Below are 23,099 nucleotides of genomic sequence, written 5' to 3'. Positions count from 1 at the left end.
GAGCGACTCCCTGAGAATTCGCCTGTCTGCATATTTGGGTCGGCAGTGTCGACGGTCAGCACGGAAGCGCGGAGCCGGTTGCGCTTGGGCGGCATCGAAAAAGCTGCGCGATTCAGAATCATTAGACCATTCTCGTAAATCCAGCAAGCTTTCTTGCGATCATAGTAATACCATGAATTCCGATTGGCATCCCATTTTCCCACCCCGCTGACGGAAGATATGACGAGACTTCTTTCGCCTTGGGTTCAGCTTGTTTATTCACCTCTTCCTCCTCTTTATTTATCTTGAAATCGTGCTGTAACTGCTTCTTATGCTCAGCTTTCTTTTCTTGAGTGGTCTTTCCACGAGCGAAGTTAACAACCAGGCGTTCACCCATAAACTTGGAACCATGGAGGGCAGGAACCGCATCCCGTGCGTCCATAGAATCCTTGTACTGGATGAAACCAAACCCATTCATAAGCCTGATTTCAACGATTTCGCCAAGTTCCAGGAAGTGGCGTTCAACATCATGCTTCGTGACATCGCGAGGGAGATTCCCTATGTAGAGACGGGTAGAAGGGACTTCCGTCATCTTGAGTAACGGCACGTGAGGTCGTGAGGTCGAGTCAGCAACTGCGAAAGAAGGCTGAGACAAAACAACGCTTGTCGAAGAAAAGAGTTTTCGCTGGAAGATTTTCGTTCCCAGCAAATCGAGGTCGAGTCAAGTCAAAGGACGTTCTTCGAAGAATGGTAAGAACACCGAGGTGAGAAATAGCTAGGAAGCCTCGCTACTGGCTTAAAGGTGGGGGCTATCGAGGTTTTGAAGATTTACAGCGACGAGGCTGGGGCTGTGCATATGCATGCAGGTGATGGCAGGCAGCGAACTCATCTGCCGACGCCCCAGTATCGTTCTTTTTTGACCGGAACACTGATAGTCAAAGCTGAGAGGAGGGGTTCGTAGTGTATGTCTATACACATCAAGTCGTTGAAGGATAAAACATCCTATCATGAACATCGAACTCGGACGCCTCTCCAGCAGAGACTGCGATGGCTACCGAGCCGTAGCCGCCTGGATAGCTCGGGACCCGGACAATGAGACATTCATATACAGGCGCTTCGATCAGCTCAGCGCACGGAATCTACTTTATCTTCAAAGCAAGCTACTTGCCTTAGAACAACGTTTAGCAAAACTCGATACCCATGTCGCAAGCATGGGAGATCTCGACTTGAAAGACTCGGCCAGGCGATGGGAAGCCTTCGCCAAGAACGCAAAATCTCGAGACGAAGAGGGCGAGATGATGGAGCTTGTAATCCAAATCCGAGGAAGGATCAAAGAGTATCGTGAGTTCTGCTTTGCAAGGTCCAGGCACCGAAGCCGTTCTGATAAACTTAGATGAAGCTCTGCTCCTCCAAAGTCAAGTCGCGAAGCTCGAGCGTCCAAGTAATCGAGTCATCGAAGCCTTCCGCATCTGGTTTGATGGCGGCAAGCCAAAGCAAGGGAACCCAAAGCCTGATCCAGTTCTCGGAGGTCGTGCAAAGTACGTTCTTGACAACGAACAAGACCTAGTAGCTCTCAAGACGCCCGCGGATGACGACTTTCTTTCCAGGTTCTTGCAAGATCATTGGCCTGTCACTGTAAGTTGTCTTCTTAGATCTTAGTAGCTTTGCTGATTCAGTTCAAAGAGTCGTCAAAATAGCGCAGACCGAACAGGCCACTACCAAGAACGACATGTCATCTGGGCTGTAGCTGTCATCAGCACCTTCATCGCCTCAGTGCTGCTCGTAGGAGCCATCGCCAGCCTCTATGCCGTGCAATCATCGAAAGGCCGGTTGGGAATGATAGGAGCATTCACAGCGCTGTTCGCCCTCAGCGTCATTTTGCTCACAAATGCGAGGAGGGCGGAGGTATTTGCGGCGACTGCAGCGTGAGTATCCCATCCTTTGCCTTCTCTTACTTTTACTAACCCTGCTCTCAAGTTACGCGGCAGTGCTTGTTGTTTTCGTGAGCGGAAATCTTGGGAGCTCTAATTCGAACAAGCCCCCTTGAAGCTATGACGGGGAGGGTGAAGATCCAGAGGCCTCGGAAGCCTCTGTCATGTGAAGACAGAAACTGACGGTCCAACGGAAGCTTGACAGTCCCCAGAAAAGGGGCCGTGAGAAGGACATCCGGAAAGCTCGGACTCAGTGCTGAACTTGATGCCCAGCCGGTATGAGCACTATCGAGCAGGACAGGGTGCGAGTGGTGACCTCGGCATCTACACGAAACGTTCCATCATATGATGACACGAGCTGACACAAGCCATGGACGTATACCTCCTGAAACATGGCGGAGACCGGGGCAGGCCGAGACAATGAGTTTGGGGGTCGTTGAGCAAAAGAGGGGATCTTGGTCAAGGAGGAGCTAGTGGCTCGACAAAATCTACATCACGTGATATCGACCACAATTCCCATGCTTGATGTGATAAACCACATAACAGTATAGAGCGTACAAAGAGCGATACTGTGCGCTACACATCCTCAGACAGCATCCACAATCATGTTATCCAACACTTCTCCCTCCCCAGAACATCTACATCCTCAAACGCCACCACAGCACTCAGGCTGCTATGCATCATCTCACGGACGACCATAGCACCAACGCAGTCCACTCCCTCAGTAGCCTCGTGCTCATCGTCCCCATCACCGCCATCTCAGACCCAGCCAAAAAGCCGTCTTCTCGAATCCGCGCACTGCTCACTCCCTGGGCCTAGCATTCTCCTTCTTGCGGGTCCTGCCACGGGCGAAATTAACAACCAGACGTTCCCCCATAAATTCGGAGCCATGGAGGGTAGTCACAGCCGCTCGTGCGTCTATAGCATGGTTGTACTCGATGAAACCAAACCCATTCATGAGCCTGATTTCAAAAATTCCGCCGATTGGTTGGAAGTGCCGTTCAACATCATGTTTGGTGACGTCGCGAGGAAGATTCCCTAAGTACAGACGGTTAGACGTGGTTTCCGTCATCTAAAGAAAAACCGATGGGAGACTTGGTAAGGTCGAGGTAACAAGTCGGGGAAGGAGGCTTGCGGAAGAGGTAAGCCGTGGAAGATTATCGGAAGAACAATTAGATCAACGAGGTGGAGGAATAGCTAGAAAACCCCTCGCATCAAAGCTCAAAAGTGGGAGTGTGCCTTGGTTTTGGAAGATTTTTCTAGTGACGAGGCTGGGGGCTGTGCAATCTGCATGCATGCAGGTGGCAGGCAGCCACGCAGCCAACTTATCTGTCTAGCTCCGAGACTGTTTGTCTCTACAGCAATGGATTGCGACACGTAAAAACGGTTTATCTCTCGGGATGCCCTGTCTGGCTTATGTCGACATAATCATCCCTCTCGGTCGTCCATATCTCCGTCCTTCACATCGCCAGACCAGCCTATGCTCTCCATAACCCTACAATTGCACAACTCATCCGGCATGGTGACGGTTCGAACCGTAGAAAGCAATCTAACGCACCCCAATCGCTGCGTGGACCTGATCAATCCGGACGGCCGGCGCAGACGCCCCTACGGAGAAGGAAGTGGATGCTACCAAGGATCCAGGCCGCTTTCACGATCCAGAGCCGACCAGTTCTCAACACTTTGGCCGCAGGAGCCTCTTAGATTCACCACGTCTTTCAGACCAGAAGGCTCGGCGCCTGGCGACCCTCTAGTGCCGTATGAAGAGTACGAAACCCCGAGGACGCCGGGGATGGGAATGGATTTGGGGACCATGAAGGCGAGCTTGAAAAGTGCCACGGGGGAAGAAGCAGAGAGGTTGTTGAAAGAGCTAAGACCGCTAGGCGGCGCCGTTCGGGATGGATAAATGCGCAGTGGGACAGGACTACGTGTTGCGGGTTAAGAGCGGGTTGAAAGTGCATTGGTGGCAGTACGGCGAGCTCGAGGAGCTGATCACCGAAGCCGATGCCATGCAGAGTGTTGATAGAAGACTGTCGGTAGTTCCAGAAGTGGGGGGCTTAGACGTACTGACGTATGACGAACACCGGGAAATACGATTCGTCCCTATAGAATGAGAGACACCGACAAAGACTAAATCCGATAAGACATACGAATAGAAATTATTTTTTCATAGGCTGCGAGCTGCGCATCTAATACCTCTATATTCGGTCTTAACATAAATCTTACCGTAGCAAAACATCGCTTTTTCTTTGAAGGAAGATTGAATGCCCCGGCCTGCAGGGCCGGTTGTTTCTGACCCACCCGCAAGACCGGAGGGCTAAGGGACAATCCAACCCTATAGAATCGTACAGGATCTATCGCTCTTCTTCCCTCCTCTGGAGTTACGGTCTCTAGTTCGTCTCCCGCTGCTTCTTCCGCCTGAATCTCGGCCTCCTTGATTTCGGCGTCGGTCTCTGTGGTCGTAGTCTCGCACTTGCGCGTCTTTCATATCCTTCAGGATAATCTGCCTGCAGAGATCCGTAAAGACTTCATCAACATTCGCGCGCCGCCTCGCGCTCGTCTCGTAGTATGGACACCCTCCCCAGCTCTGTGACACGGCGAACGCGCGCGCCCTCGACACGGCGCGGTCTTCTTCGAGGTCGGACTTGTTGCCCACGAGCACGATCGGTACCCTCATGTCGTCTTTTATGCGTATTATCTGGTCTCGTAATTCGGCGAGTTCGTGGAGCGACGTCATGGAGGTGATGCTGAAGACTAGGAGGAAGCCCTGGCCCGTTTTCATGTAGAGTTCTCTGCGGTGGACGTCAGCGGCGCAACGCGGCAAGGTCGGAGAAGGTCGGAGTAGGTCGGAGCGGTACCTCATCGCAGCTACGCAGGGGTGCCGTCAGCTTGCGTTTCAGAAACAAGAAATAACGCGTCTCGTCGGGCAGCAGCACTCACTGAATTGTTCTGTTCCAGCAGTGTCCAAAATTTCCAAGATGACTTGCCGGCCCTGCAGCTGTCAGTCTTCTGCGAAGGCGCGGAGGCGGGCAGCACGCACATCTACCATGATGGCCTTGCGGTACGAGTCCTCGATGGTTGGGTCGTAGCTCTCTATCCAAACATTTTGGACAAACTGTGCTTCGAGGGGTTAGCTCGCCAAACGCCAAGGTTGGATGCGCTGCTCTCGCGGCACATACGACATACCGGTCAAACAGCTCTTCCCAACTCCACCTGCGCCTGCGTCAGTGCCATGTACTCCGGACCCAGTCCGGCGGCGCGGTAACTCACCTGAGCCCAGGACAACGATGTGATATTCACGTTGCGACATGCCTTAAGATGGGCGTGCAGCAGAAGCAAGGTCGGAGCCGCGTGAGTGGGTATATCCAGCTGGCGCCAGCTCAACTCTCGCCACAGTGGCCAAGGCCGGCCGCAATTCGCCTTTCGTCTGTCAGTCCAGAGCCAATTGCGCGCGTCGCGGCGTTAGAGAAATGTACAGCACTTCGTGTCGGCAATTCTCAGAAGTGTCACTGGATGTCGCGTCCACAGGTTTGTAGCGGTGGGTCGGCGAGTTCAACGGTGCGTGGTACGGTGTGGGTACCGTCTGGCTCGCGCTGCGAATGGCCACCTACCAGGACTGCGGCGCCGGTCAGCTATATTATACATGGAGAGAGGCCTGTGTGTGCCTGTGTTCAGCAGGTGATGGTGGCCAGGGGATCGGCCGCGGCCAGGTTCAGAAATTGCTGGTGCGCGAATTGTGAACGCACCTCCCAGAAGCGTTTTCGAAAATAATGGCTTTATCGATTACATAGCCGGCAAGGCGGACACGAAACTGGTGCGGGGAGCTGGGGACACGTGAAGGCTGGACCCAACGGACGTTGGGCTGCAGCAGCGTGGCCCGTGGTGGGATGCGATGTTTGAAGTCTGCTGGGCGTGCAGAGCGGCGTGCGGCGTGCTGCGCGATGCTGATGCTTGATGCTTGATGCTTGATGCTTGATGCTTGCTGAGAGAGGGATTTTCAGGGACAGAGGGCCGGCGAGAGGCATGGAGGTCGCGAGGCCTATGTAGCATTCACTGCTCCCACCACCACCACGCCGGACAGCCTGACTTGACATAATGGCTGACAGCTCGTCGATAGGCGAGCGCGACGGCTCTGGCTTCGCAGGGTGGGATCGCAGCGACCGGCCTGCAACGATGCGCTGGACCTGCTGGCTGCAGGCGAGGCCCCTTCGACGTCGGCGCCAGCAGGGCGTGATTGGCGTGCTCTGCTGCATTTGCACCTTCTCGAGGCCACAGATGGCTGCACGCAAGGCCGGAAAATTCGACCGCTTCAGCTTTAGCCAGTCAAGCCGCGCATCCGCGTACGCTCCGGCGAGAGCACAGCACCCCCAGCCAACGACGGCAAAAAAAGCCCAGAGGCGTCGTCGGCGCTACCGGCAGCATGGATTATGCTCCGCCGGACCCAATGCCCACAGAGCTGGATCCGATGCTGGAGCCATCGCCGGAACGGGCTGATGGCTGAACGGCTTCACTGCCTGCGTCCCCATTGAGCTGCCCTGCTGCAGTCGCGCGCAGTTGTCACATTGCAGTGAGGCGCTCAAATGCCGGCCCGGGCCTCGTCGGATACCAGGACCACGGCACTGTGACGAGATATGCGCTGTTGAGCACCAACAGCCCGGGGTGACTGATGAAGGGCCAAACACCCGAGGACGGCAGTCCGATGCAGCGGGAACGAGGGAACTGCAGGTGGAGCACGTCACGTCCCAGTCGTCCAGGTCGGGCCCCATCCCGCGTGGTAAATCACCCTGGCTGCCAACGTCGATGGGGCCGCCGTGAGATCAGAGCGGGTCTCCCAGGGCCTGCAATCCTCGAGCATGAGATCCTGATGGCACGACGATCACCAAAAGGGCTGGAGGTCGCACCCGAGGCAGGCCGTGGTGTTGTGCGGTGAGACGTGGGACGTGCAGCTGTAAAAAGGCCACAGCACAAGTGACAGTGACGTCCACGCAGGAGGCTGGGGAGTCTTCGTATGTAGCCATGCACCGCCATAGCATGACGACGGCATGGATGAGGGCAGCTGGGAAGGCCGATGAAAGATCAATTAAGCTCTTCAGCTAGGCATCAACTTCCAGGGACGGGGATGGCGGAACGACTGCCTCGTGGGTGCTGTTTACCCAGTTTTGAAGCACGCCAGGCCGTTTTGCGGAGAGGCCTCTACCTGTGCCCAGCACGGTGACGTTTGGGGACTCGCGAAGGACGCGCTTAAACGAGAGCTTGTAAAACTTACTAGTGGCACAGTGCGGTACGGCTTAGATTATGCAAGTGGCAGTGCAGGCGGTGTTTGAGACGCTATCTGAAAAGAAAGCGCACACTACCTATCTATAAGTCTTTGTAAGCTTGTATACGACGGCCTGCATCACCTGGACTTACTCTGATACCAATGAGACTTGTCTCCGAGGCTGGCGCAATCTGTAGTTAAAACTTACTGCCACTCACTCAGCGTCATTGGCTAAGGGTGATGTTGTTGCATGCCGCTGTGTCGCTTAAACCGAGGCCACTATCCTCGGGAGTAAACGGTGCACGCTAAGAGCGGGCCGACTAGCTCCGAATCTCACGAAAGTGGCAGGAACGTTACAGCATCGGCGCGGGCGACGACGAGCAAGGCGCAGCTCTCACCGACTCCCACACCGACCAAACGATGCGCCTCCATGCAGTGCTGGGCTCGACCGCGCTGTTCGTAGCCGGCTCCTTTGCCATATTCGCTGACGACGCGGGCCACATCGACTACCACTACGCTCTGGTGGGATTCCCGAAGCAGGATGCGACCCTCTTCCAGCAGCCCTTTGCGGGCTCAAAAGCCTCCCTCATCTATACCCTCTCAGACAAGCTGGTCATTGGCGCGGTGAATCCGAAAGATGGAGAGCTAGTCTGGCGACAGCCGTTGTCGTCTGTGAACACCACAGAAGGCTATCTCCGAGCGGGGGAGGATCAGGACACAGTTATCAGCGCTGCAGGAGATGAAGTCACGGCTTGGAGCTCTTCAGATGGAAGATACGTGTGGGGCTCGAAGTTCCCGGGGTCAACAGCGAAAGATTTGGAGATATTAGAGCTTCCGGACGGCAAGACCGATAAAGATGTGAAAGATGCGATCGTGCTGCTTAGCGGGGGTGTACAGGGGGTTAAGAGAATAGATGGGAAGACCGGTGTTGTGAGGTGGACATATGAGGATGCTAGGTATGTAATGCACTATCTCTGGGCGCGAACTCCTGAGCTGATGGATGCGCAGTGGAGACTCTCCCTTCCAAGTATCCTCGTCCGCGACCAGCATATACTACATCTCGCTCCACTCAACATTACTAGGAGGCATAAAACTCAAAGTAACGTCTCTTGACACTTTGACTGGCCAGAAATTGGACCAGTATACGTTGAGCTCAGAAAGTGACGTTTCCTCTACCGAATCCATCCTTTTCGCTGGAGCAAACTCCGCCTCTCCCCTCCTGGCATGGACAGACAAGGCCAAGAAGACCGTGAAAGTAAACATCCTCGGGAAAAAGTCCACGACAACAATTGCCGTGCCCAGCACAGAAGACGTTGTGAAGATTACCTTGCACGCTCCTCATCGCATTAATTCGCTCTCCCACTTCCTCGTCCAATACGATACAGCCACCTCGCATTCAGCCGAAATCTATCATGCCGACCCACAGAAGAACACCGTAGTCAAGGCTTATTCTCTCCCAGAGCTACCAGGCAACGGAGCATTCACGACGAGTACTTCAGATGCAAATGTGTTCTTCACGAGGATTACGACGGATGAGACTGTCGTTGTCTCTTCAGCCTCACACGCAGTGCTCGGTCGCTGGCCCGCCAAGAAGGCAGCCCTAATTGATAACGCGTATCCAGTCCACGGAGTTTCTGAGGTAGCTTTCCGATCGGGGTCTGCCCAGGCTGTGCGCTCTGCTGTGCTGTTTTCTAACGGCCAATGGACTCTTGTTCGCAATGGGGTCTTGATTTGGGCTCGTCCGGAGCTACTTGCAAACGCACTCACTGCTGTGTGGGCGGACCTCCCCGAGCAAGAAGCACTTGCCCACGAATTGGCCATCGAAGGCCATCAAAACGTAGTTGCCGCCTACATTCATAGGGTTACTCGGCATATTCGTGATCTGAAACATCTCCCTACCTATGTTCAAGGCCTTCCTGCACAGGTTGTAGCAAATTTCGCCGGGAAGAGTGCTACTCCTACTCCCGGTGAAGTTCAGCAAGATGCCTTCGGCTTCCACAAACTCGTCGTTGTTGCAACAGACAACGGCCGCCTGGTTGCTCTTGATGCGGGGTCTGGTGGCAGAATAGTATGGAGCGTCGATTTCGCCGCTGCTGCTGCAACCCTACAAGATCCCGTGCTGAGGGCGGCCCATGGTCTTATTGAGGTCAACGCAAAGGGCTTGGAGACTCCGATTTTCGTCAACTCGACAACCGGAGCTGTACTATCTTCTGAAGTAGCCCGAGCTAGTCAAAATATCGCTCTCGTCGCTGATGAGCTGATCTCATACGATCTCGTCGATGGAGAGCTGAAAGGCTACCTCGGTGACGCCAAATCATCAGACCCAATCTGGGGATTCGCTCCTTCCAAGGGAGAGCGCATCGTCGGATATACCGCTAGGCCTGTAGTGGATCCCGTGGCCTCTATTGGCAAAGTCCTAGGTGACCGGAGCGTTCTGTATAAATACCTAAACCCAAACCTTGTTCTAGTCACCACGGTAGTTGATTCAACCCGGACCGCCTCCGTATATCTCCTCGACTCTGCATCAGGCAATCTCCTGCACGCAGTTTCTCATCCCAATATCGATACTTCTCGCGCTATCCCATCGGCTATATCGGAACATTGGTTCAGTTACTCCTTGACTCTGGATGCTGCTACCGATGACACTTCCAGGGGATATCAACTTATAGTTGCAGAACTCTACGAGTCTGCCCTACCCAACGATCGTGGTCCACTTGGCGCTGCATCCAATTCTTCCAGCTTCCAACCGTCGTCTGCTTCGGGAGATGCTGCAAAGCCATATGTCATTTCGCAGACATACCAGATCCCGGAAGAGATATCCCTCATGACGGTCACGCAAACTCGTCAAGGCATCACCTCGCGTGAGCTACTCATCGTTCTTCCGGAGAGTAACTCGATAGTCGGTATTCCTCGACATGTCATAGACCCCCGAAGACCAATTGGGAGGGATCCAACCCCTCTAGAAGCCAGCGAGGGTATCACGAAGTATAATCCCGCTCTTCAATTTGACCCAAAGTGGTATTTGAACCACAACCTAGAGGTCATTGGCGTCAAAGATGTTATCACTAGTTCGGCCCTCGTTGAGAGCACCAGCCTAGTCTTTTCGTACGGCTTGGATATCTTTGGGACGAGAGTTGCCCCGAGTTTCGCGTTTGACATGCTTGGGAAGGGCTTCAACAAGATTCAAATGTTGGCGACTGTGCTTGCATTGGGGGTTGGCGTTGTATTTGTTGCGCCTTTGGTAAGTTTGTCCCGATGCTCCCAACGCTTATCATTTCCGAGCTAATGCCGTGCAGGTTCAGAGAAAGCAAATTAATGCTTTGTGGCAGATTACATAGAGGCCGTCTACGTCCATATCATAATCAAATAGAAGCGTTTATTTGTAATAAATAACTGATTATGTCTAGTACCTAGGCTATTATTGCTGTTCCGCATTTCTCTGCTCCGATTGGCTTCAGCCTCACCTTCCATCTGCCAGAATTAAGCAGATCTTCTACCTGCTCGATTTCGAGCGCATTGCTTTCACAGACAGCCACCGTATAATGCTTGCCGGCGACAACTTCTCATCAAATTTGAGCGTCCATAAGTGGTATTCCATGATTCACGACACGTAGACTCTGCTCCTGCGCGTATAACTCGTGCAACGGCCAAGTGGCCTTCCCTCGACCCGGCACTCGCATGATCAGGGGGGTTTCACCTGCAGAGCTGATAGCCTGCATGTAGGAATTTACTCATCTGAATGCATGCCCAGTTGTTAGAGGGTCGAACGGCGTTAAGCCGAGCTATTTCCGACGAATCAAGTACGTCACCCGCGCTTCTTTCAACACCGTTACACTGTCTCAATTCGACAAAAGATACCAAACACGAAAAGATCGAAACGGATTATCCCCTCTTAACCCCGTTATCTTCGGCCTACTGAGGGTATAAGTAGTGGAAGGCTCACCTATCAACCCCACACTCTATCACATACAACCTATTTGAGCATCCATTATCAACTGAATACTTAGGTGCTTCAATAAACGCTCTAGTCTTCTCATCCAACCTTTGTTCATTGAATAAAAACTTCTCTCTCCAAATCTCCAAAACTTCACACCGGCGCCCATTCCCCCTCGTCAACAATGCCAGACCAAGTCAAGTACGCCAACAAGCTCCACGGCGCCCGCATCCTCATCATCGGCGGCAGCAGCGGAATCGGCTACGGTACTCCCCTCCTTCTCCCAGCCCTCGCTCCACCCTCCAACTAACAGCCCCCCAGGCCTCGCCGAAGCGTGCCTCGAATTCGGCGCCACCGTCATCATCTCCTCCAGCAACCCCACCCGCATCGCCTCCGCCATCTCCGCCCTCCAATCCGCCTACCCCAGCGCCGCCTCACGCATCACGGGCTACGCGTGCGAACTCGCCAACGCCGCAACGCTCGACGCTGCCATCGTATCCCTCTTCGCGGCCGCGACCAGCGCCGGCGCCGAGAAGCTCGACCACGTCGTCTTCACGGCCGGCGACGCGCTGATGACCAAGCCGCTGCCCGAGATCACGCTCGACTTCGTGCAGCAGGCCGGCATGGTGCGCTTCTTCGCGCCGCTGCTCATCGCGCGCGAGGCCGCGGCACACCTGCGCCCGAGCTATACGAGCAGCTACACCATCACGACGGGGTCCGTGTCGCAGAAGCCGATGCCCGGGTGGGCGGTCATCGGCGCGTATGCGGGCGGGCACCACACGATGGCGCGCGGGCTGGCGCTGGATATGCGGCCGGTAAGGGTGAATGCGGTGAGTCCTGGGGCGGTGGACACGGCGCTGTGGCGGATGGGGGAGGCGGAGAAGAAGGCCATGTTTGAGGGTATGGAGAAGCGGATGGCGACGGGGAGGGTGGGCAGGGTGGAGGATGTGGTGGAGACGTATCTGGGGGTGTTGAGGGATGAGAATTGTACGGGGAGTGTGGTTAGTACGAATGGGGGGGTTTTGATTATGTAGGGGGTTGAGGGGGGGAGGGGTTCGCGGTGCTGTTTAGAGGGGTTTGCGGGTACTGGGGTTGTGTCGGTTGATGGAGATTGTGTGGTTTGGCTCTGAAGCACCCTATTTCGTGTGATAGTGTGAAAGTGGAGAGCTCGAAGTGGAGAGCACTATTCACGGTAGGGCGATGCTTGATCAGCCCTATAGCATAGGTATGAGGAACCAAAATAGATGCTTTGCAAAGTCCTGAAGATGCTATATAGGGTTGATTAGTGAATTCGATAGTCGCCAATCTGTAAGACGTTTAATTCTCCTGTGTCCCAGAGACTGATGAGGCTGCATGCTGAAACTTACGCTTGTCCATGGTTCAAGCTGCCCCAAATATCCAAGAGCTCACGGGCTCGATGAAGAAGCTGGATCGCACGATAATTTCTTGAGATTGTCTTATTAATAAATAGCCCCCAAACAAGCAAGTTCCTAAATGTCCACCAGACCAGTCCTAAATCAGTACCGCTCCATATCAAGCAAATCCTTTTCGGCCTCCGCCTGCGCCGCACCTGCGCCTTCAGGCTCGGCCGGGGCCTGGACTTGGTCCCACCAGGTCACTACTTCCCCATTAACAAATCACACACTCTCTCGATTTTTTGCCTTTCTCGTACCTTCTTTCGTCCCCGTCTCCCTCCGTCCCCGCCTTGGCTTCAGTAGAATACCTTCCAAGTCCGCTGGAATATCCGCTCTGAGGCGCTCGTACGCGCGGTCTTCAACCCCCTTCGAGGCTTCCTTCCCAGTAACGCTGTAGCGGCCGAGCTCGAGTAGCGCATCTCGCGACAACTGGCCTTCGACCTGCTCTGGCGTTGCCGCGCCTGACTGAACGGGCGGTAGTGAACTACCTTCAGCGAGCGAAGCCGGAGTCTCTTCTCGCTGCTCTGACCCCGTGTCACTGTAAGGATCCCGCAACTTCTCCTTTTTCGCTTTTCGTGGCCTGGACTCTAGAGCGTGTCGACGACGACGACGGTACACGGAACGTTTCCCGTCCGGGTCAGAGTCGAACGCCTGCTGCAACGCAGCTGCTAATTGGTCCGGTGCAACGCCCGCCTGCATTTGCGACGCTTTGTGGTCGACTTCCGCACGAAGGACACGTAAGCGTTCCTCCGCTTCTTTGGACAAGGCGGACACGCTCCCGCTCTCAACCCTGTTCGTGCTCGGGAGAGGGAATCCCACAGGTAGGACGAAATCCGGCGGTAGGCGGAAGCCCGGCGGTTGGAGCAAGCAAGGCCCTAGGTGTAAACAACACGTCACGAGGACCAAACCGTGGAGTTCTTCTATGCTCGGAAGCTCGAGGGGGTGTTCTTCCCAGGGATATAGTTGCGGGACAGAGAAGGTTGCTCTCATGAGCTTGTCGCGCTTTGGAGGAGATGGTTGGTGGATGCGCCCCGGAGCGGCGTATTTCATGATCGAGGGAACTCGCTCTGGGCGGTAGCAGTTGTCGAACGGGTTTTGGAAGATGGGTGGGATGGCGGGGTATGGTGTGAAGCAATTTGGGAAGAACGGTTCTTCTGTGGTGGAAGGTAAGGCTGGCGGGGAGACAGCGCTGCTCGCGCTGGTCTGAGCTTGGTCGTCCATCGGGTGTTAGGGGTGTAGAGTTGTTTGCGACGTAGTTTGAAGTTGATGTTGGATGAAAGTGAGTTCGAGATGACACAACAGAGACATTATTTCAGCAGCAAAAGGTGGGGTGTCGCCAATTCGTGATTCCAAGGTTGAGGTGTAGTTGATACCATGGTTCCAGCTTGTGACCCCTGCACTACTCACGTGTCGTAATCGTCGTTTTCATCCTTCTCATGGCGGGCTCTCTTCGGAGTGCTGATTTAGGAAATGAATACTTCAGGCCTTTCGTCTGCCATTAGTCCTCAAGATATGTTTCTGTGACGGGGCACTTTTCTAAGAATTCTGCTGCCAAGCGACGAGTGAAAGCCAAGAAGTGAATAATCCCTTTTCATCTGAGTATGCTCATACCTACATACACTTCACTTGGCGGATACAAAAGGCCGCACCGCACCTTTGGGTAACGCAGCATCTCCATGATCTTCGTGTCGTGCGAGTGGTATTTTTCCAAGTACAAGCAGACCGCTTGACACTCCAGTCTTGCCCGCCGTTTCAACCACCACATAGCATCGACTACCATTCCATACCAGTAGGCTAGTATTACCAACGCGCGCGGACTGTTACAGTCAGCGGCAATCCAGATTTGGTTTGCAAAGTGTTGAACTCACTCTTTCAGCCCTAATAGCCTCTTGTATTCTGGCGTCATGTGCATTATGAATGCGAGATACTTGATGAACGTGACGCGAGCGTATTCGGTCCGAAGAAGCTGCGACAGCATATGTAACGAATGAAAGTATGGACATGATGTGATTGACGACGAAGCGTCTAACTCGCAAAGATCCACAAACGTTTCGGGGATACCTTCGATTCCATACTCAGGTATGGTGCTGAGGTAGCTGGTCAAATACTCGTCCCTGAGCTGATAGAACATGCTTCCATATCTCAACGGGTCTGTGAGCTTATAGATTGCGTGTTTTAGTTCCGTCATCCGCAGCCATTCGAGGTCGTCCGGGTCTGATGGTTTGAGTGGCCACGACTCTGCTGGCACAGATGCGTCAGTGTAGGCGAAGGCACTGACGCCTAATAGGATGGCGGTCGTCCAGACCGCATCGCGATCCGATTCCTTTAATGGCTTGGACAAGACTTTGTTAAATTGGGCTGCAGTGTGAGACATGTGGTATGCCTCTATCATAGACCGCTTGGCAGGGCTGTTGGAGTAGTGGCGATCTTCAATCGCGGTGACGGTTTGGACAGCGTGCATTAGATACGGTCTCTAAACGAGAAAGTGAGTCAGTACTTCCACCAAAGGGATTGGACATACCGATAGCGCCATTGGGATTAGCTTGGACTGGAATATCTTTGAGGCTTCTGTAGTTCCCACGGACAGCACTGTTCGCATCTGGAAACGGTCGATGCGATCCATGCTAGCCTTGTCAAGCTGCAAAATCGAATCTTTGAAGAAATCCAGGTCCGGGTAAAGAAAATCAGGCAATGAATAATCAGCAAAGCTGACCTGTGTGGGCTGGGCTTGGTGCACGGTTGTTTCCGAGAATCCATCAAAGGAAACAGAAACACCAGCAAGCGCCATGTCGAGGTCTCCGGTACGTTTGGATGAATCATAATTGCAGGAAGCCCCAAAGTCAATGCATTTCTTGCATTTCGGTGTGGCCTCGTCGCACTGAAGGAGCAGTTAGCCTTTCCCTCTTTCGTATTCTCGTATGCATCCTGGATTCGCTAACCTTAACTCTGCGAAGCTTGCAGTTCCGGCAGCCTCGCCGTGACTTCTTGTGGGGCTTACGTTTGCGGCTTGTATCGACTCCTGTCAGGCGGGCTGCGGCCGGCATGGTGTGTAATGGGGGTCTCGGTTGGGAGTGAAAGGGGGAGGTTGGAGCAGGAAGATGTCGAGATGGGCGTAAGGGAGTTTAGCATACGAACTAAGTCCGATAACTACGCTAACCGCTATTCGTACTCGATATCGGTCTAACCACGATTCGTATCGAGAATGCGCTAAGCCTCGTCTCGGATTTCGACGTCGGTTTGTTCCGACTAGGCAGCTGCTTTAGCTTCGCTTCATCTTTATAAAGACACCGCTCATGCCACCTTTCGCGTAGATATGTTGGAGGATATGGACTTAACGGTGTTAATGCGCCTCGGCCTGCAGATGTCCCGATACCCATATTCTTGAAGCCGTTTCTTCCAATCATACACTACTGGCCCCTTCAGAATGGTCTACTTTTCATCTTTCCATGCGCCTCTTAATCCACAGTACTCCTGGATACACCAAAACTATGTAATGAACGGCGGTACAGAACGTCCCTCCGGAGCTGTCTCCTCTCATACTACAATACCTCGTCATTAGAATTCGTACACTCGTTTACCGCTGCGTGAGGAGCTTCATAGTATTTTCAGCATTCCGAATAAGAGAGGAATCCGACTTACGAGGCTACCTCAGACAGCGCGAACAGGGTGTACGCAGATTGGAAGTGTATCCACTGGCCCCAGTTTCTCTTAGTACGTTGGAGCCCCACAGACAGTGGCAGGAAAGTGTACGGATTTCTATGGCAAGGCACTGTAGGACTTCAATTAGGATTCCAACGCCTTGAGTCCTCCCAAATTTCCCATTTTCCCATTTTCCCTCAATGGTCGTTTCTTAATCGTTCTCGGTTTTAAGTCAGTCTTTCTTAAAGAATATCAGACGCTGGAGAATCACAGCTTTGGTTCCTCTCACACCTCAACGACGTAACGTGAGATAGGAGACGGATAATTTCACCTTGCAATACAGTCGGATAAGGAAGCTGAAGCTGAAATTTGTGTTTGATTCGCTTTTGTATTAAAGGTGTTTCCACCCATCGTTCCCTACCAGGACCTGCATTTCATTGATCAGGCAGTGAGTTCCGTTCTCTTTATTCGCTATCCCACCAGTGGTTTTCTGTGCTTGCCACCGCTTCAGTCTCGAGGCGACAACAACGTTCTCTATTATGCGTTGTGGCATGCCGAGTAGCCACACCAACCGGAGCTTCCAGATTCCGCGGAAGCGTTCTTGGGGTGAAGGCCACTGAATAGGGGCATTTACGGCATAATAGGCGTCCGCACTGTAGCCTACCCTGACGTTCGGATTGAGAAAGACCCCTTTCGCGGCACTCAAGGGGTTGTCTGCATGCACGAGACAGCACTCGGAGCCTTCCAAGTGGAGTTCAGCCAGACTGTCGGGGATGCCTCGAAACCGGAGCGGTGTGTCATTGTAGAAGGGCTTTGCATCCATGGCGACCATGCCGTTCCAGCATGATTGAACAGGAATCGGGTCGTTCAGACGAAGAGCCTGTTGGGAGACGCCAGATAAGAAGTATGGCCATGTCTGCGTAAGTGTCTTCGCGCCAGATATATCCCGTAGAGCAAAGGTGTCGTAGTAGATCGGCGGCTTGGAAAAGTCGATGGAGCATGCTGAGGCGTACTCGCCTGCATTGGTGGATAGAAGCGTGAGAACGTCTTGAGTCGTGAAGACCACATCATTGAGCCAGAGAACCTTGTCGAAGCGTCCGAGACCATCTGCAAGTGCTTTATCCATTTCTTGCATCACTCTGTTTCGCACATTCGCGAGGTACGGAATCCGTCGGAGCTCTTTCTTTCCCCGAGGTGTGTTTATCCAGCCTGGCTCGCCAGGAGATGGTGTTCGCGATATCGCATCCTCGTGTGTGCGATTTTCCATCATGAATGAGCGAGGGACGTGCAGCTGCTCTAGTTGAGCATCTAATTCTTGTAGTGCGCCTATAGTGTTGTCCACACTTTTGCTTCCAATTAACGATACGTATACATTATTTGCACCGAGATGCTCCATTAGGTCCACCACCGCCTTGTTCCAGTGTGATCTCAATATCCTCTCGTTGAACCAATGTATGCTTGCAATGAATATTCGCCCATGATTCGAAGGGGTTGAAGGGGCCGGTAAGCGTGGAGGTGGTGGGGCGACAAGCGTCAGGAATAGAGTGTCGAGAACCAGGTACAAGGCTACAGCTAGGGAGAGAAGCCTGAGAAGGGTTCGTTTGCAGCGACGGCTAGGGTGGAGGAGTCGGTAAATCATGACTGGATACTATGTAGGTTGTATCAGAGATTTAAAATCATTGCGCGGTGAAAGAGGCGTGGCAATAAGGTCGGAGAAAGAAGAGGTTTAATGATACTGCCTGTATTCCATCAATTAGCTTTAAAAGCACCAAATGACAGGTTGATATCCGTGGTTACGTACGTGCTTCAGTGTTTTAGTAGTAAAGTACTACCGTATTCCTGCTTGTCAGTGGTAGACGCATGAACAATGCCCCTTGAACATTATAACTGATCTCCAACTTAGTTCATCCCTACGTCTACGATATCCGATGGAAATGAAGCAGCTGAAGGATTTGAGGGTGAGAAGGCCCAGTAAAAGTTGGGGCTAGGCGTATTTGACGGCGCGAGCCGAGCTCTCCGCGTACCGTCAGATCTAAGTGGGCGACGGCATGTTCGGCAGGCTTGCCGAGCAGAAGGCCAGAGCCATTACTTAACTTAGTGATTGCGGGGTACGGGTACCTAGCATTGAGATAGACGACGTGGTTCTATGCGTGATAGGTGATAGACGCTACGAAGCGGGGAATTGTTGGAAATAGTATCAAGAGCTTCAGGGGTTTCTTATCTTCACGGAACAGCTATCACCACGTGACTAAAGACGCGTCTTCTGCGAATGTTTTCAGACATCGAACTCCACGCATCTTCGGGTGGTAGGTGGCATTTCTAGTACATTAGCTAGAGACCGTCACCCTCTGAAACGCAAACGACTGCCCATAGAGGTACAATACATGTTTGAGACATCCCCGCATGTATCAAAAATTACGCTTCACGATGTCTTGAACACGACATACGCGAACCAAGAGCTGAGAAAAGGAGACCTAAACTACAGTGGTAAAGCAACTTCCTCTAGAAGTATCAAAGCTGCCAAAGACACTGAAAACCTGTCGTTCAGTGTCGGCGACTTGTCCGCGAAGCTAGATACACGACCAAAATCGTTCGATTTGAGCTTTTATGCCAAAAAGAAGCTCATGACGAAGCTGGGATGGCGGTCTGTGGCCTGCATCAAACATGGGACTACTGCTCTACATCCTAAGGCAAATTACACAGATCCGAACCAGGGCAAGAGATAGGTGACATATCAATTGCAGCTCGGTGTCGGTGACAAGGTATACGGACTTGTGGAAAGATTCGGACCACTCGTGAAGAACGGGCAGGTGAGTTAAGTCCGCTTTTCTTTCGGAATCTTGCTTAATCGGACCCCCTGGACCGTAGAGATGTGGAACAACGACGGCGGAACTGGGTCCGAGTTGACATACAAGAACATTCCATTTTTCATCACATCAGCTGGCTATGGCGTCTTCATACCGACGTCGAGTTTCGAGTCATTAGAAATTCAGTCAGAGCGGACAACGCGAATCAACATCTCCGTACCAGGCGAAACCCTGGGTATCTACCTGATCCACGGACCCGACCCGAAATCAATCTTACAAACCTACGGCAAAATCACAGGCGTGCCAGCGCTACCTCCTGCCTAGACTTTCGACCTTTGGCTAAGCACAAGCTTCACTACCAACTATGATGAGCATACCGTGAACTCATTCCTAGAGGGAATGGAGAAGCGCGAGATCCCGTTAGCGTGTTCCATTTCGACTGTTTCTGGATGCCTGGTACGCAAGGTCCTAGTACACATACCAGAGTCCTCTGATCTCAACTTTCCTGCGTGTATCACTCAAGTAGGTGTTGAAACACAACTTGTGTCGCCAAGACTTCGGTGATACACTGGGATAATCGACGCTCGAGAATCTAGTATCTGTCCTAATTTCCCCTCTTTATTAATCCTATCATGTGTACTAACACCATGAAGCTTTTGAGTGGTGCGATTACGAGTTCGACAAGGAGTACTTCCCGGATGCTAAGGGGCAGCTTGCGCGGCTCAAGGCGAAGGGGATTCATGTAGGACACTGAAACCTTAATATTTCACGTACGAAGCTGACAGTTGCAGACCTGCGTGTGGTTGAATCCTTACATTGCTCAAGAAAGTTAAATCTTCGACGAAGCTGCTAAAAAAGGCTACTTTATCAAACGTTCCGATGATTCGATTTGGCAATATGATTACTGGGTAAGAAAACAGACTCCAAGCTACAATAACTCATCACAGATCGATGTACACTTGTCTGCCGCTGCTTGAAGCTCGGAGGCGCATTTTCGAAATTGAAATTTTGTTGTTTGGAACAACTAGTAAGCTTGCCGAGTCACCTCAAGCAGTGGCAGAACAATGTACATGGATCAATAACGAGGCACTCTATGAACCCAGACTAATGTATCTAGAATGCAGGGATGGCCTTCATAGAATTCACGAATCCAGACACCTGCAAATGGTACCAAGGCAAATTCCAAGCCCTCGTCGACATGGGCGTCGACTCCTTCAAAACCGACTTCGGCGAACGCATGCCCACCGGCGACACCATGTACTTTGACGGCTCTAGCCCAGAAAAACTGCACAACTACTACTCATACCTCTACAACAAAGTAACCTCCGAGGTGTTAGAAAAGAGCTACGGCAAGAACAACGCCGCCCTCTCCGAAGCCATGGCCGAGACTCCGCGCGGCGGGCTAAGCCTCGCACTCTCAAGCTTCGGCTACTGGGCGCACGACCTCGGCAGCTTCGAAGGGAATCCCGATCCCGCGCTCTTCAAGCGCTGGATCGCCTTCGGCCTCTTCTTCAGCCACTCGCACCTCCACGGCAGTGGCAGTTTCCGCGTCCCATGGCTCCTCGACGAGACCGGCGAAGCTGACAAAGTCCTAAAGCACACGCTGATGCCCTACCTCTACGCCCAAGCCATCCACACCCACCGCACTGGCGTGCCTATGCTGCGCGCAGCCTTCCTCGAGTACCCCGAGGATCCTGCGGTTTGGTACCTCGATACGCAGTACTTCCTCGGCTCGATCCTGCTCGTTGCGCCTGTCTTTACTGAAGACGGATCTGTGACGTATTATATTCCTAAGGGCGAGTGGTACGGACTGCTCGATGGGAAGATCCGCACTGGGCCGGGCTACGTGACTGAGACACATGATTTCTTTAGCTTGCCTGTGCTGCTGCGGCCTGGTGCGGTGGTGGCGCAGGGGAAGGTTAAGGAGAAGGTTGTGTATGATTGGACGGCGGATGTGACGTTGCTGGTGAATTGGGAGGAGGGGATGGAGACGACGGTGGAGATTGCGGATAGTGAGAGGCTAGGGGAGGTGAGGGCGACGTTTGTGGTGAAGAGTAGTGGGAAGAACGTTACGGTGAGCGCGGTGAGTGGGGCTGTAACGGGAGGGTATGAGATTAAGGTTGTGGATAGGAATGTTGTGGAGAAGGGCGTCAAGGGGGCTGAGGTGGTGAGAAGGTGGCGAAGGTTAGGGAGGGGGTGAAGGAGGTGGCGTTTGAGTTGGAGTAGGTTGACGAATGAGACTAGTGAAGAGGTTGTCATTTTAGTGAAATGGGCCTCTTTCGATACCTTTGTGCGCCATAATCTTAACATTTAGGCTCGATCTAGAGGATGCTGCTTGAATATCGTGGCTTGGGTTGCCTTTTCCACGCTCTTCATTCACGGAGTGCTGTTTATGACATCGTTGAGTGGAATGCTCTGGGAGGTCTGAGGGAATCTTAGAACATTGCCTTCGTGCGCAATTATTTTAGCATTTGAGCTTGAACTAGAGGACCGTTCCTCAGCATTGTTTCTTAGGTCCCCTTTTCTTAGGTCTTGATTCACTGCATTGTATTTATGATATTGTGAAGCAGATCTTTTGATACATGCGGGAGAACCTTAGACATGTACTCTCATGGGCAGTCGTTTGCGTATTCGTTCCCGGCTCACAGCGTCATCACTCACATCTCAGATCGAGCAAAGTTTCACGCCATTTTGGAAGTGTTGGGGAGTAGATGAGAGTCCACTCAGCATTGCCAATTTGATAGGCAAATATCCAAAGCAAAGAAGTTGATATACAGAGATCAGGAAAAGGAAAGTAGTATCTGCCTCTATCGCACCATATCCCACCCTTGGACCAGCCCTATGGGAGGGAAAATCTCCAGGAAACGAAAGCTCGTTTACAAGTGTTGAGAAATCGAGAACGAAGCATTCATTCATCTCAAACCAAGCCCTTCTCTCATCCCAAGCCAGACCCTTCTCTTCTCAAGCGCGGCCCTCGCCATTCTCGTTCGCGTTGTCGCCGTCCATGGTCTCGGTGGTATCGTAGTATCGAGAGCCGTCTTCAAAGCCTGCAGCGTTCCCACGTGGCAGCCCTCTGTACTCGATCATCTTGTCTATGACGTCGACGAGGAAATCGGCCGGAAGTTTGTCTTGACGCGGATTCTTGTAATAGCTCTCCTTCGCCCAACGCGCGCAAAGGTCGACAAGCAGTTTCCTCGCGGAACATGGTCCTGCCGTGCCGCTGTAGATAATGCAGACGATTCGAGTCGGGGGCAATTTGTTCTTCACCCTGACGGAGGCCAACATCGCGTCGATGACATTGTTCTTGCATGCAGTGTCCTGGATCTTCTCGGCGAAGACGTATAGATGAGCCAAGGTGGCGAATTGGTTGCAGAACTCTTTGATGTCGGCTTCCATGTTCTCTGCGAGTATCGCGAGTGTGCCGCAGTAGATGTAATGCATGTAGATGCTGAATAGTTCGGGATCATCTTCTGGGAGCTTGACGAGACGTTCTTTGGATTCTTTCCAAGGTCCCTTTAGGGCGTTGGCGAAGAACTTGGAATGGGAGCGCAGAGGTGTATCATGAACGGAGAAAACTTCCTTGCGGTCGTCTTGGCCAACGCAAACTTGCACCATGGTCCGACCAAAACTGTTTCAGTTTAGTGAATATTCTTCCTGGACTCGTGGGAACAACTCACTGGGCAAGCTTGCGCGTTCTGCGCTCTCGAGGGTCTTTGAGCTTGGGCTTTGCGACGCGGTTCGCTGCCGAGCTAGAGTTGGTGGACTGACGAGTGACTGCGGGCATTGTGACTAGGATAGTGCTTGCTGATGACAATAGTGACGATGACTATGGAAATTCGCTGGAGACACGAAGTTGGGAGATTTGAGAGTCGCTGGAAGGATGAAGTCGCAAGAAGTGTAGAATTCATTTCAGAAGATTAGCCATTAAATAGTACTTCAGTAGCAATTATGAATAGCACAATAGCAACCATCGTGACAATAAGAACAATAGCAACCACCGTGACAATAAGAACAATAGCAACGCGCGCACCAGTGAGGTGAGTTGGGTTGTGTCGGTGAAAAAGTCGGAGGAAGGTTTAGCCGAGCTTAGCATTTCACTTTACCTTGCCGACTGGTTGCTGCGGGCTTCGTTTCAAG

At 52.7% G+C, this 23,099-nt stretch overlaps 12 protein-coding genes across 12 annotated transcripts; 5 read left to right on the top strand and 7 right to left on the bottom strand.

Annotated features, from left to right (window-relative positions):
* Positions 1-397: 397 nt before the first annotated feature.
* On the bottom strand, positions 398-571 carry BDZ99DRAFT_367231 (uncharacterized protein; the record flags this gene model as incomplete). Its single annotated transcript, XM_033714759.1, has 1 exon — positions 398-571. A coding segment is annotated over one exon (174 nt), but the record flags the coding sequence as incomplete, so codon positions are not given.
* Positions 572-986: 415 nt separating this feature from the next.
* BDZ99DRAFT_453601 (uncharacterized protein) lies at positions 987-2,410 on the top strand (the record flags this gene model as incomplete). The annotated part of the gene is made up of 4 exons (XM_033718340.1): positions 987-1,320; positions 1,373-1,614; positions 1,663-1,904; positions 1,957-2,410. 4 exons carry the CDS (start codon positions 987-989, stop codon positions 2,024-2,026), a joined length of 888 nt encoding a protein of 295 aa, XP_033570291.1. The 3' UTR covers positions 2,027-2,410.
* Positions 2,411-2,754: 344 nt separating this feature from the next.
* Positions 2,755-2,976, bottom strand: BDZ99DRAFT_345707 (uncharacterized protein; the record flags this gene model as incomplete). The annotated part of the gene is made up of 1 exon (XM_033714433.1): positions 2,755-2,976. A coding segment is annotated over one exon (222 nt), but the record flags the coding sequence as incomplete, so codon positions are not given.
* A 1,269-nt stretch (positions 2,977-4,245) lies between these two features.
* Positions 4,246-5,220, bottom strand: BDZ99DRAFT_399978 (putative ras small monomeric GTPase; the record flags this gene model as incomplete). Its single annotated transcript, XM_033716157.1, has 5 exons — positions 4,246-4,702; positions 4,847-4,902; positions 4,951-5,030; positions 5,097-5,123; positions 5,181-5,220. The coding sequence occupies 5 exons, from the start codon at positions 5,218-5,220 to the stop codon at positions 4,246-4,248; spliced, it is 660 nt and encodes a 219-aa protein (XP_033570289.1).
* A 785-nt stretch (positions 5,221-6,005) lies between these two features.
* On the top strand, positions 6,006-6,404 carry BDZ99DRAFT_482174 (uncharacterized protein; the record flags this gene model as incomplete). The annotated part of the gene is made up of 1 exon (XM_033722464.1): positions 6,006-6,404. One exon carries the CDS (start codon positions 6,006-6,008, stop codon positions 6,402-6,404), a length of 399 nt encoding a protein of 132 aa, XP_033570288.1.
* Positions 6,405-7,558: 1,154 nt separating this feature from the next.
* Positions 7,559-10,645, top strand: BDZ99DRAFT_427304 (DUF1620-domain-containing protein). The gene is made up of 3 exons (XM_033717151.1): positions 7,559-8,123; positions 8,176-10,408; positions 10,464-10,645. The coding sequence occupies exons 1-3, from the start codon at positions 7,588-7,590 to the stop codon at positions 10,503-10,505; spliced, it is 2,811 nt and encodes a 936-aa protein (XP_033570287.1). The 5' UTR covers positions 7,559-7,587; the 3' UTR covers positions 10,506-10,645.
* Positions 10,646-10,842: 197 nt separating this feature from the next.
* On the top strand, positions 10,843-12,135 carry BDZ99DRAFT_453590 (NAD(P)-binding protein; the record flags this gene model as incomplete). The annotated part of the gene is made up of 3 exons (XM_033718339.1): positions 10,843-10,967; positions 11,022-11,367; positions 11,423-12,135. The coding sequence occupies exons 2-3, from the start codon at positions 11,286-11,288 to the stop codon at positions 12,133-12,135; spliced, it is 795 nt and encodes a 264-aa protein (XP_033570286.1). The 5' UTR covers positions 10,843-10,967; positions 11,022-11,285.
* Positions 12,136-12,376: 241 nt separating this feature from the next.
* Positions 12,377-13,737, bottom strand: BDZ99DRAFT_576224 (uncharacterized protein; the record flags this gene model as incomplete). Its single annotated transcript, XM_033728561.1, has 3 exons — positions 12,377-12,407; positions 12,469-12,719; positions 12,774-13,737. The coding sequence occupies 2 exons, from the start codon at positions 13,735-13,737 to the stop codon at positions 12,619-12,621; spliced, it is 1,065 nt and encodes a 354-aa protein (XP_033570285.1). The 3' UTR covers positions 12,377-12,407; positions 12,469-12,618.
* A 152-nt stretch (positions 13,738-13,889) lies between these two features.
* Positions 13,890-15,586, bottom strand: BDZ99DRAFT_453585 (uncharacterized protein). Its single transcript, XM_033718338.1, has 4 exons — positions 15,456-15,586; positions 15,038-15,394; positions 14,385-14,989; positions 13,890-14,333 (listed from the first exon to the last, which is right to left on the bottom strand). The coding sequence occupies exons 1-4, from the start codon at positions 15,558-15,560 to the stop codon at positions 14,108-14,110; spliced, it is 1,293 nt and encodes a 430-aa protein (XP_033570284.1). The 5' UTR covers positions 15,561-15,586; the 3' UTR covers positions 13,890-14,107.
* Positions 15,587-16,508: 922 nt separating this feature from the next.
* BDZ99DRAFT_170757 (glycosyltransferase family 69 protein) lies at positions 16,509-17,963 on the bottom strand. The gene is made up of 2 exons (XM_033712971.1): positions 17,957-17,963; positions 16,509-17,894 (listed from the first exon to the last, which is right to left on the bottom strand). Exon 2 carries the CDS (start codon positions 17,792-17,794, stop codon positions 16,547-16,549), a length of 1,248 nt encoding a protein of 415 aa, XP_033570283.1. The 5' UTR covers positions 17,795-17,894; positions 17,957-17,963; the 3' UTR covers positions 16,509-16,546.
* A 461-nt stretch (positions 17,964-18,424) lies between these two features.
* BDZ99DRAFT_512125 (uncharacterized protein) lies at positions 18,425-21,441 on the top strand (the record flags this gene model as incomplete). Its single annotated transcript, XM_033724603.1, has 10 exons — positions 18,425-18,461; positions 18,649-18,803; positions 18,900-18,965; positions 19,026-19,178; positions 19,287-19,389; positions 19,616-19,704; positions 19,788-19,870; positions 19,995-20,028; positions 20,080-20,897; positions 21,016-21,441. The coding sequence occupies 10 exons, from the start codon at positions 18,425-18,427 to the stop codon at positions 21,038-21,040; spliced, it is 1,563 nt and encodes a 520-aa protein (XP_033570282.1). The 3' UTR covers positions 21,041-21,441.
* Positions 21,442-21,679: 238 nt separating this feature from the next.
* Positions 21,680-22,746, bottom strand: BDZ99DRAFT_576220 (uncharacterized protein; the record flags this gene model as incomplete). Its single annotated transcript, XM_033728560.1, has 2 exons — positions 21,680-22,590; positions 22,640-22,746. 2 exons carry the CDS (start codon positions 22,744-22,746, stop codon positions 21,924-21,926), a joined length of 774 nt encoding a protein of 257 aa, XP_033570281.1. The 3' UTR covers positions 21,680-21,923.
* Positions 22,747-23,099: the final 353 nt, after the last annotated feature.

This window comes from Mytilinidion resinicola (assembly GCF_010093595.1).
Source record: "Mytilinidion resinicola strain CBS 304.34 unplaced genomic scaffold BDZ99scaffold_27, whole genome shotgun sequence".
Classification (NCBI taxonomy): Eukaryota; Fungi; Ascomycota; class Dothideomycetes; order Mytilinidiales; family Mytilinidiaceae; genus Mytilinidion; species Mytilinidion resinicola.
The sequence above is the reverse complement of the archived record's forward strand: the minus strand, read 5'-3'. Positions and strand labels throughout refer to the sequence as shown.